At 35.7% G+C, this 12,844-nt stretch overlaps 1 protein-coding gene across 7 annotated transcripts in view; it reads left to right on the top strand.

The window, feature by feature from the left end:
* Positions 1-12,844, top strand: part of LOC114031526 (protein SERAC1-like) — an 85,483-nt gene that overhangs the window by 8,020 nt on the left and 64,619 nt on the right. For all 7 annotated transcript variants that reach the window (XR_003567750.1, XR_003567749.1, XR_003567747.1 and 4 more), the window contains exons 3-6: positions 750-786; positions 1,799-1,935; positions 7,700-7,789; positions 11,645-11,776. Coding sequence is in view for 3 of the 7 variants with exons in the window: in XM_027846656.1 (XP_027702457.1) it covers positions 750-786; positions 1,799-1,935; positions 7,700-7,789; positions 11,645-11,776 (396 nt within the window). In the remaining 4 variants the exon portion in view is untranslated. The remainder of the gene's footprint in view (positions 1-749; positions 787-1,798; positions 1,936-7,699; positions 7,790-11,644; positions 11,777-12,844) is intronic.

Raw genomic sequence — 12,844 nt, 5'->3', positions numbered from 1 at the left:
ATGCTAGGAAAACAGCTCTTCCCAATGTAGCTCTGGCTCTGGCACACAAAGGGTTTCATGGTGTCAGGGGATTAGAAAGAAGGGAGAAGGGTCCCAGGTTTTTCCCACCTACTTCAGATTGTCTTCTACCAGCCTATCCATCAGTCCAAAGCTGCTTGGACTTTTGCTAAGCCATGCTCCTTCCCCCTTTGTTGGGAATCTTATTGAAGAGATTCCTTGTGTTGGGTAGAAGATTGGAATAGATGACCTCTAAAGTTCCTTCTGATTCTCAGATCTTATAATTTTCATTTGAGTTTGTCAATCTGAGGGTATTTAGCGGAGTGATGGTAAAGAGAAGATGAGGGGGCAGCTAAGTGGCGCAGTGGATAGAGCTCTAGCCTTAGAGTCAGGAGGACCTGAGTTCAAATCTGGCCTCAGACACTTGACACTTACTAGCTGCATGACCCTGGGCAAGTCATTTAACCCCACTTGCCTCACCAAAAAGCAAAAAACCCCAAAAAACAAATAAAGAGAAGATGAGGAATTGTTATATGAGTAAGAATGGAATCTGTGGATATATTAGACATATGTATCTACTCTGTGGGTTAAAGATTAAGAAGCTGTGTGCTGATGATGTCAGTTCATCCTACTTGGGGAAGGTGACAGAAATCCTTACGCATTTAGATCCAATATCAATAGAAAGTCACACTTCTGTTTGTGTTCAGTCAAGTATTTGTAATTGTTAATTATCTTTTTTTTTCTTTTTAAAGGAAATGTTATAAAATTTACTGGACCACTTATTCTAGGGTAAGTATTAACAACTACACATTGATTTTGCCTATACTAGTATTTTAAATCATTGTTTTCTGTAGAAGTAATTCACAGGAATAATGAGCTTCAATACATTAAAGTTTTAGTTACATGCTAAATGTGGCATGTCGCATCTTTTTAATATTACTTTTTAAAATTAATATAAAAATATCTTACAAGCTGAAAGTAATGGAAATAAGAATTTTGTAGCTGACTAAAATGCTTTCTTTTCTTATAGTTAGGAATATGGCATGGAAATATAAGGCAAAAAGTTGACTTGCTATTTGTTTTTCCTTGCCTTATTATGAGGCAAAGGACAGGACCTTTACATATTCTATAGCACAATGTCTCTTTATGGAAAGGTGTTATATTCAGGAGTGTAGCAAAAATAAATGGAATCATTTGTTAAGCATCTTGTTTTCTTTGGGAGGAAATAAAAATAAGAGGGCAACCTATTTAGCATTTTTAGTTGCCTAGTCAAAGGACCCCAAGAGAACATAAAGTTCTTTTATAGAATCTTCACTGACTGTCTTGGTCCTGGAAAATAGGATGTCAGCATGGTCTAGTGGAAAGAACTCTGGGTCTGGAGTCTGAACCTGTCTTCACACCTCACCTCAGATATTACGTATATCATCTGAGGCAAATTACCTAACCTCCTTATGTAGTACTTAGATTGAATGACCACTGAGGTCCCTTTTCACTTTTGGTCTCTGATCCCATGAAGCCAATTAATGCACCTGTCTGCCTTCTCTTTAAGATAGATATAGAAATTTAGGAGCAAGACTGAAGCAATAGAAGATGTGGTTTAAATTCTGAGCCTATTCTGGTTGGACTTTCAGGTGATTCCTGGAATGACTGTAGATCATTTTAAACAGTGGATATATACTTAGTTCTTGGATGCATGACAAACTTAATGTTCAAAATTGATTTGAATGCTGTCTCAAAAAGTATAGCTTTTTTATGCTTAGATACCAAGTTTACATTAGACTTTTTTTGTTATCTTTTTAAGAGGTTCTTTATTTATTACATATGAAGTTCTGGCCTTGAAGAAGTCTGTGACGCTAGATACTCAAGTCATCGAAAAGGAAAAATTGAAATCATATATATATTTAGATGCTGTTTCTTTAGATAAAAGAGAAAATCAAGGTAAGTTTATGGAAAAAAGTATGTATGTGTTTAAAGTACTTTTAAATCAGTATTATAATAGACTTTCTGGGAAATGTAAGGTAGCTATTGAATTAGATTTAGAGACTATTAGAAGAATGATGTTATTAATAAATCCACTAGAATGAGTATTATCTAACCTTTGCTTTCAGAATCTGTATTGAAAGAACTCATTATATTTGTTCTGTGCAGTTTAGAACCAAGCAAAAATTCTTATCCACTTTTAATCTGGAAAAGGGGCAAAGTCTACATATAATAGCTTAAGTTAGGATGGTGCTTCAGACTGAGAAATAATTATTTCTTCTCATCCCAGAGTGGGGGACAAGGAAGGGTCAGCTTAGGATAGGGAAACTGAACACCTTTTGCAGATGCTTTTGAGTCCACCAGATTTAAATGAAAGTTCAAAATATGTTCCAAAGCAAATCTTAAGTAAATTTTAGACTCTTTATCTTTTGGGACTTATTCATCTAAATTCTTAATTCCTTACCTACTAGGTACTTTTAAAAATGTATTAACTTCCACAGCTACAGTTATTCATGTTAAGATTAGTTTACTCAGATGCGAAATTATTTGCTAAATATTGGAAAGACTGTTAATTAGATGTGAATTAACTCTTTGTTGACATCATATAGTTTTATTTTTATTTTGTCCACACCTCCTAGGATTGATTTTTTTGGCGTAGGGAATCCCTAATAGAAAGCTGCCCTTACCTGTGCAGGTTATAGTTTTAGAGAGTTGCCCAGGGTCACTGAGAACTTAACTTGCCCAGGGTCAAACAGCTGTCTCTGAGGGTGTGGTGAACCCAGGTCTTCCTGGCTGAGGCTGAGCTATTCACTACACCCAGTGGTGTGGTGGAGCCATCTCAAGTAGGCTAGAGAGAACTGATTATTAAATTTTCATTGTGAACCTTAGCGTGTTGGAAATGCCACAGATCAGGGCTTGATTTATTGTTTTGCTGATTGTCTAGACTTAAGGAAATGATGGGAAAAATGTAACATTGCAGGTTAATCTTTTAAAAAACAATTTTTAATTTATGAAATAAAACAAGCATTTCCATAACATAATAGAATAAAAAAAGATGATTGCATATGAAATTGCAAATCTATTATGTACAACTTGCTATTCCTCTTAAATGTATAATTAAGTTGTCATATACATTTCTTTTTTTCTCTCTCACTACTCCTTGCTGCTAGTAGACACACATATACACATATATGTATACCTATACACACATACACACATGGATGTATGTATATATGTATGTATGCAAATGTGTGTATATATCTATAGCTATCTATCTATCTCAGTTCTTTCTCTGGATGCAGATAGCATCTTCCTTCATAGGACCTTTGTAGTTAATTTGGATATTTATAATAGAATGACCTGATTGCTCAAAGTTGTTCTTAAAATAGTATTGCTATTACTGCATACAACACCTTCTCTTGCTTCTGCTCATTTAGCTCTTCATTATTTCATGCAAGTCTTTCCATGTTTTTCTAAAATCATTGAGCTCATCATTTCTTATAGCACAGTAGTATTCCATCACGAACATATACCACAACTTATTTAGCCATTTCTCAATTGGCGGGCATCCCCCCAATTGCCGGTTTTTTGCCATCAAAGTTATTCTTAAAGCAATATTGCTGTTATTGTATACAATGTTCTCATGGTTCTGCTCATTTAGCTTTTCATTATTTTGTGCAAGTCCATGTTTTTCTAAAACTAACAAGCTCATCATTTCTTATAGCGTAGTAGTATTAAGCAGTATTAAGATTAATCTTTTTTTTTTTTTTTGGTGAGATAGTTGGGGGGTTAAGTGACTTGCTCAGAGTCATAGAGCTAGTAAGCGTTATGTATCTGAGGCCTGATTTGAACTCAGATCTTCTTGACTCCAAGGCCAGTACTCTATCCACTGTACCACATATCTGCCCCTATTAAGATTAATGTTAAAAGTGTGTTGTATGCACTCCCTCATCCACTTCCCCCTTGGAGAGTTGTTAAACATTTATCAGTATACCAAATATACTGCTTTGCTGAGGCATTTTATGAAATGCCTTTCCAGGGCTTTAAATGAAATGGTAGTCTAAAGAGTTAATTCAGTGTGAAAGATGAATAGATGAACTGCTCATTCTTTTTTTAAATAGTATTTCATTTTTTCCAATTACATGGAAAGAAAAATTTTTAAATTCATTTAAAAAAATTTTGAGTTCTAATTTTCTCCCTCCCTTCCTCACCTCTGCCCTCCCTAAGACAGTAAGCAGTACAATATAGGTTATGTATGTACAATCGTGGAAAACATATTTCCATATCAGTCATGTTGTGAAAGAAGGAACAGACCAAAAGAAAAAAAAATAAAGTAAAAATAGGATGCTTCAATCTGTAGTCAGATGCCATCAGTTCTTTCTTTGGATATGAATAGCATTTTTTATCATGAGTCCTTTGGAATTGTCTTGGATCATTGTATTGCTGAGAATAGCTAAGTCATTCATAGTTGATTATTGTACAGTGTTGCTGTTGCTGTGTATAGTATTCTCCTGGTTCTGCTCTTTTCACTTTGTATAAGTTCATGTAAGCCTTTCTAGGATTTTTCTGAACTCTACCTGCTTGTCATTTCTTGCAGCACAATAGTATTCCATTACATTCATATACCACAACTTGTCCGTCAGTTCCCCGTTTGATGAGTCGCCCCTCAATTTCTAATTCTTTGCCACCAGCAAAAGAGCTGCTATAAGTATTTTTGTACAAGTAGGTCCTTTTTCCGTTTTTTGTTTTTTTGTTAATTTCTTTGGGATACAGATCTAGTAGTGGTATTCTAGATCAATTGCATAGTTTGATTGCCCTTTGGGCATAATTCCAAATTACTCTCCAGAATGGTTGGATCAGTTCATAGCTCTACCAACAGTGCATTAGTGTCCCAGTTTTCCTACATCCCCTCCAACTTATATAATTTTCCTTTTCTGTAATATTAGCCAATCTGATAATTTGCATTTTCTCATCAATAGTTATTTAGATCGTTTTTTCACATGACTATAGTTAGCTTTGATTTCTTTGTCTGAAAACTGCCTGTTCATATCCCTTGACCATTTATCAATTGGGAAATGACTTGTATTCTTATAAATTTGACTGAGTTCTCTTTATTTGAGAAATGAGGCCTTTATCAAGAGACATTTGCTGTAAAAAAATTGTTTCCCTGCTTTCTGCTTTCCTTTTAATCTTGGTTGCATTGGTTTCATTTGTGCAAAACCTTTTTAATTTAATATATTTAAAATTTTCCATTTTATATCATGTAATGCTCTCTATCTCTTGTTTGGTCATAAATTTTTCCCTTCTCTATAGATATAACAAGTAAACTATTCTTTACCCTCCTAATTTGCTTATGGTATCATCCTTTATGTCTAAATCATGTGCCCATTTTGACCTTATCTTGTTACTCGGTGTAACATGTTGGTATATCAAGGTACTAGTAATCATAATTTGGTAGTCAGGAGGTTTCTTAGTGGATACAGAACATTGGAATAAAAGAATTTAAGTATTTTAAAGAGGTTTTTTAAAAAAATTAAATAGCCTAGTGAAGTATCTATGTTAACTATAGGACTGTGTCTGATGCAGTAGACCATAATATTCACTCCTGTTTGGTTATCCACTTACTTGCTTCTTTGCAATTTAAGGGCTTGATTGTTGCCTAGGACAAGAAGTTTAAGTGACTTGTCCAGGGTCAGGCACCATCGTGTTTCAGAGATAGGCTTGAACTCAGGGTTTCCTGACTGAGTCTTGCTTTCTACTATGTCACATTGCTTTTCCATGATTTCTATACTAACGTTAATTCTTGCTTAAGTTTTTAAATGTGTAATTTACCCATTTGAAGATGTCTTTTGGGACACTTTTTGTTGTTTTCTTATTCCATCTCTGGCATTTTAGCTGATTTCAGTTGGTTTGTAATTTTTTTTAAGTTAGTGTTTTCTTAATTTTAAAATTTTGGGGTTTTTTAGTCTATTTTTTGTAGCCATTTTTCTTCTATTTGCGGCTTCTACAATGTGGACTCTTTTTGTTTTTGGAGGAGTGTATGAGGAGACTGACTCCTTTTTAATAACTTTGACTCCTTCAGCTTGTTTAGAAAGCCTCAAAGTATAAAATTATTATACTTAATTATACATTTAGTTGCTTTCATTGAAAAAATATACAATCAGACAATTTTTGAAATGAGAACTGGGATGTATGTTGACTTAACTATAGTGTAAATTGAAATACTTAGGATTATGATTTAGAACTGGAAAGGACCATAGAGGGCAGTTAGTCTGATTCTTTAATTTTACAAATGAGGAAGACAATTCCAGAGAGGTCAAGTCTCTTGCCAAAAGTGACATAGGCAGTGGGTGATGGCAGGGATTCAAACAGCATTTCTTTCTTTGTACTGTGCTCCCTCAAACAATGTTGAATAAACCTGATACATTTTCAATTTCTGTCTCTTCCCTTTGTGGCTACTATGTAGACTAATACCTTTTTGTTATGACATATTAAAATTCATTAGGTTACAGTTATCTCACATTAGGTATAATTCTGTTTGGTATTTCCTTAGACATTTAGATAGGCAATATGACATGGTGGATGGAATGCTGGATTTGGAGTCAGGAAGACCTGTGCTTTTCACACTGAATAGCAGTGTGACCACAGGCATGTCTTGGCGCCTCCGGCAAATCTCTAAAATTTTAGATTATAGCCAACCATGGTGGTGCATGCCTGTAATACCAGCTACCTAGAAGGAGGAGACTGGGGGATCTCTTGAGCTAGGGGGTTCTGAGATACAGTGAGCTATGCCAATCAGGTGTCTGAACTAAGCTCATCATTAATATGGTGAGCCCCAGTGTCAGGCCACCAAATTGCCTAAGAAGGGACAAATTGGCCTAGGTCAGGAATGGAGCAAGTCTAAGTTCCCCTGACAATCAGTAGTGGAATTGGACTTGTGAATAGCTCCTGTACTTCCAATGTGGTCAAAATGGGGAGATCCACTCCTTTAAAAACAAAAAAAGCATAGGCTGTAGATGGACTGGATTCTGGAATGATGGAAGGAATTCCCACACTGAGAATCACAAGTCATTGATGTATCGATATCTTCTTAGTAAGTTTGTGAAACGTTCTCGTCTCATATTTATAAATTATTTTTAAATTGCTAATTTCATTTCTTTTATGTTGATTCTTCTGCCTGACTCCAAATTCTGGCAATGTTCCCTATTTGGAACTGGCAGCATGCTGTACTGATTGTGCTTAAATTTCATCAGTTAAATATCTATAAATCACAATGTAGAATGGGTTACTTCTAGGAAAAGTTTTTATAGACAGTCAGTCCTGCCTTTGGTGTGGAGATTCTCATTAACTTTTCTCTAGATTTTGGGAATCTATCTTACTTTTGAGCCTGTAGCCATCTGTCCTCTAATTGTGATTCCAGTTGGCATTAATGATAGTTGTGTGAAAAGAATTAGACCATAAGCTCCTTGAAGACGGTGATTGTTTTATTTTTTCTTTGTGTTGATTAGCATAGTGCTTTGAATATATAGGCATGTAATACATATTTATTGAATAGAAAATAAAGTGAATAAAATAGAAAAATTATAGTCCTTTACATTAAATGTTGTTTATTGGAGTATAATTTGTGTATTTTTCTTTAATGTCTTATTACTTATAATGTCTTATTATTGGACATAAAATTTCAAAAGTGCTTAATTTTTATTAAATCTATAATTTCATTCAGGTATCACATACCAGGCAAGGAAGGAACTTCACAAAGCATTAAGGAAAGTATTGGCAACATCGGCCAAAATATTTCAGAATCCTTTTGATGGTATGTTCTTAATAGTTAATTCTGTAATATTAACTTTGCTAATTTTTACTAATTTTTTGAAAGAAATATTTGAAAAAATTACTTGTTTAACATTTTTGGGAGATCGTGTCTAATTTTTAAAGTCTGAAACTTTGGAATATCTACTTTCCATTTCCGAGGTTGCATTATCATCAACATACAATTATCTACACTTAAGGAAAACATATTTATTTATTTATTTATTTTAGGCAATTGGGTTTAAGTGATTTGTCCAGAGTCACACAGCGAGTAAGTGTCAAGTGTTTGGTCTGAGGCTGGATTTGAACTCAGATCCTTCTGACTTCAGGGCCGGTACTCTATCCACTGTGCCACCTAGCTACCCTGAAAGCATATTTATTAACACAAGTAATTGAAAATTGCTAGTAATATTCTGTTATGGAAAGTGTGTTTGCAGCTGTAAGCCAAAATGAGATGAGAAGCCCCATGAGTAGCATTCCTACGTCTCTGACAAAGCCCTTCATAACTTAGCTGTTGAGAGAGCCATATCAATAATTGACTTTCTCCAAGGAAAAGGATCGTGGTCTTATTCTTTTTTTGTAGTAAAAGCTGGAGCATAAGCAGTACTATTGAAGAGAATGACAGTATACCTTGCCAGCAAGATTCTAGTGCTGGCTAGACTGGGGGCTATGGTCCTATTTCCTGGATTTTGAAAGTGGTGGTCAAAAGTATCTCTTTTTAACCTTGCAGAGCACTTGACCACTTAGGACCAAACTTTATATCTTCCTGATTTGGCTTTTAAGCTAAATGGATTATCTGCTTGTGAATATCAAGAATTGACGATATATATTATTGGATAAGAATATATATATATATATATATATATATATATATATATATACACACACAAGTGGATCTTTTAGTTGCATTATCTTTCTCTTGGCCTCCTATGTTGAGTTACCTTTGAATCTTCTTTTTTGTTTGGCCTACCACAACCACTTTGCAAATCCATTCTCCCTTTGGAATTGTCAGTACCCTAGTTTGTCTTTGGGAGCCGTACCTGGACAGGCCTAGGTTACATATGCATATTGGAAAAGAATCCCAGTATACCTATGAACAAGCAACTTCCTATCAGTCCCTGTATCATTCTGTTTGTTTCTTTGTCCTATGTTCTGCTTACCTCTAATTGAATGTCTAATAATGTTCATGGCTTATTCTGTGTCACTTTCTCTTGTTTTCTCTCCTAGCCTTCCTGTCTCTTTTTTCTGTTTGAAGTCCTCAATTTCTGAACACATCCATCATCTTCTTTAATAGTTGACTACCGTGCTCTATCAGAACTGTCTCTTTACTCCTAGCCCATCACTGATCTCCTTGTAAGCACTTGAACTCGACCTGAGACTTGCCACCTCTGCTGCAGCAGTGGAAAAGCATGTCTCTTGATTCCATGTTTTCCTTACCAGTCCCATTTTTACCACCTTAGTAGAGGTACTTAATGCCTCTCATCTGAATTTCCATGTCATTAACTTTGAAATTCTCTTATCACAATCTGTTATCATTTTATCTCTCTCTCTGCCTTATAACCCCAAACTATTTTCTATTCCTGACTATGATCTCTAAGCCCTTGAGCCCTCAGTTCCTTCTCAGATCATCACCATTGCACTGGCTATACTCTACTCTCTTTCTCGTCTTGATCTCTTGGTGAAACAGTTCAACTCTACGCTATCGTCTTGAGACATAGTGGAGACAGCTAGGTAGAGAAGTGGATAGAGAGCTGAGACTGGAGTTAGGAAGACCTGAGTTCAAATTCAGACTCAGACACTTACTAGCTGTGTGGCCCTGGGCAAGTCACTTGATTTCTGTTTGCCTTAGTTTCCTTAACTGTGAAATGAGGCTAATAATAGTACCTATCTCCCAGGGTGGCAGTGTGAGGATCAAATGAGGTAATATTTGTAAAGTGCTTAACATAATACCTGGCACATAGTAGGTGCTATATAAATGCTTATTGTTTTTCATTCTTTCTTGTCCGTCTTCTTGCCCCCCCCTTGCCTTCTTTATCCTGTGCTGATCTTCCCCTCCCAAACTTTAGCTTTGGATTACTCCCACCAGCCACTGCCTTCACTCTTATTCATATGCTGCTGAACTAAACTGGAGAAAATCATGAAACTGTGTTGACTGGGTCTACTACAAATTTGTGTTTAATAATCTCAACTGAGTCTTCACTGCCGCAAGGCATTTTTATACCTCCTTAATCAGTTAACTATCCCACTCACCACCTAAGCTTTTCCCTACCTTTTCGTCTTTGCTTGCCTGTTGCATATCTCCAGCTGGATGTCCTGCAGATATGTTCAGAACTTTTCTCCCCAACTCCTTCTGTCTTCCTAATTTTCCTCTTATTTTTGAGAGTATTATCATCCTTTTATTCACCCAGGATCACAAACTAGATGTCATCCTCAAGTTCTTACTTTTTTTCACTCTGCATATCTAATCAGTTGCCAAGTCCTGTTGCTTTTACCTTTGTAACATCTCTTGTATACTTCGTTTTCTTTCTTCTGACATTGCCACCATCCTCATGGCATCCCTCATTACTTTAAGTCTGGACTATTTCATTAGGCTTCTTGTTGGTCTCCCTGCCTCAGTTCTTTCCCTCTTATAGTCAATTCTCTACTGAATTGTCAGATTGATCATCAAATAGCTTTATCCATATCTTGTTGAACTTTCATGTTCACATTATTGCACATTGGACCAAGCATAGTTGGATGACTTGAGGCATTATCTAAAATCAGTAATGCTTTAAATACAATATTATCTTTGTAATATTTTATAACAGCTAAGCTAAAATTGAAAATCAGTTTTTAAAAACACCTTTAGACACCTTTGCTTTCTTATTTGACCATCAAAGAGCTGGAAGCAATCCATGGTTGTAATCTCTCAGAGCATGAGAATTTTGACATTGTTAAACAAGCATTGGTTTTAATTTAAAATTCCCTTCTGCATCATCTCCTAATAAAAATGTTATGCAACCCTTAATTGCTTTAAATCTAGATTGAGTTTTTCCTTTCTTAATAATAAAAGTTCTAGAAGGCATCTTTTTTTTTCCAAGGCAATCAGGGTTAAGTGACTTCCTCAAAGTCACACAGCTAGTGTCAAGTGTCTGAAGCCAGATTTGAAATCAAGTCCTCCTGACCCTAGAGACAGTGCTCTATCCACTGTGCCACCTAGCTACTACAGGTGTAATTTTTTTTAGGATAAGCCTGTTTCACTCACATTAAAATTTGTTGCTCAGTATATCAATTTTCTTTGATTATTTTCTTCTATACTTCAGGATATTTAACTACCATGTCCTCATCTGCACTGGCTGCCTCTCTGGTAACTTTAACATTATGCGATTGAACTTAGTTTTTTGCTACTTAACCCACCAATGCATGCAGTAAAAGTTTCTTCACTATCTACTTCATTTCTCTTTTTTTTTTCCACTTCTTTAAACAAAAAACTATTGTCTGAAGGACTGCTCTGCTAAAAGGAATGTGTTTCTGATTGCAGTCTTCAATCTGTGCATCTAAAGGAGACTCCATTTCTATCATTGTAACATTTATTCTTGGTAGTTGTCCACAAACCACAAAAAGCTCATGCAATTTTGCCTTTTTAAAAATTTCACCTGCATGAATTTATAATATTCTTTACTGTGGATTCAGGCATCCCAACATCAACACACATTAGGACTACTTTTAACTAAAAGGTACATGTATATTCTTGCGTTGAGAAAGAGTCCTTCAAAAACTTTCATTTTTGATACTTATAGATTAATTTATTTTCGCTAAGAAAGTATGAAGAAAAATGTTTTCTGATCCCTCAGCTCTTTCTTCTTTTTGCTTTGCAAAGACCACTTCAGTACGGTTGATTTAGAAGATCACGAATATGGCATGTGGATGCTGCTAAAGAAGAGCAAATCAGAGGACAAAATGGTCCGCCTGGAGGCGGTGAAAGAGATGGCAGCAAACCATCACTGGCGTGGTAATGTTTCCTTGAGGACCTCTACCTTTGAAAGGGTGGCAGTGTTGTCATCTGAGTTTTTACACAGCTATTGTAAAAACAACAGGAGGGATTAATGGTTCAGGAAGAAAAAGAATGTAGGCATTTTTCTTCATAAAAACATACACTGAAATGTTAGTGTTAAAAATATTAGAAAAGGTGAGTATTCGCTTTCCATTATAAATGGAACATTTTCAGACTGGCTGTTTTCCATGATGAAAACTCTTGACCTTGCTTGTTAAAACTTGGTGCTGCCAGAGTAGCTAGGTGGTATAGTGGATAGAATACCGGCCCTGGAGTCAGGAAGACCTGAGTTCAAATCTGGCCTCAGACGCTTGACACTTACTAGCTGTGTGACCCTGGGCAAGTTACTTAACCTCATTGCTCCGCCAAAAAAAAAAAAAACAACCTAGGAAAACTTGGTGCTGCCATTTCCTTGTGTGGAAGGTGATTAACTCATTTCAGTATAATAAGATCTAGATTTTGTGGCTCAGTGTGTGTATTGAAGACTATTTAAAACCTTCTTCATGGTGTAAAGGATGTGTTTTGTTTTCTTTTTTTAAATTCTGTTTGACAGAATTTGAATTCAAGGCTACTATTCCTTGAATATTCTAGTCAACTTGACTAGAATCACCTTTGAGACAGGCCTGAGATAAGTTACAGCCAACCTCTTTAATTGAGAAACTGACCTAGAGTACTTTCACCCTAAGCAATCCTGAAGGTTGATGACGGAGTACCAAGAAGTGTCATAGCATTATAGACTTTTGACCTAGAAGAGATATTAGAGATAATTTTCTCCAACCCCGACATTTTGCAAATGAATGACAGAGAGGCGATGTGACTTAATCATACAGGCAGCCAACAGCAGGCCCAGGGATTTGAACTCAAGGCGTCTGACTCCAAAACCTGCATTTGACTTCAAGCTAAGATTGAAAGTTGGTTGATTTTTAAAAATTGAGAATTATTATAAGAAGTACTAAATTGTATCCTCGGTATTTATTTCTTTTAAAAAGCTGCTCTAAAACCTATTTCTGCCTTACTGTTTGATAT

This window comes from Vombatus ursinus, unplaced genomic scaffold (assembly GCF_900497805.2).
Source record: "Vombatus ursinus unplaced genomic scaffold, bare-nosed wombat genome assembly UNPS02015175.1, whole genome shotgun sequence".
NCBI lineage: Eukaryota > Metazoa > Chordata > Mammalia > Diprotodontia > Vombatidae > Vombatus > Vombatus ursinus.
The sequence above is the reverse complement of the archived record's forward strand: the minus strand, read 5'-3'. Positions and strand labels throughout refer to the sequence as shown.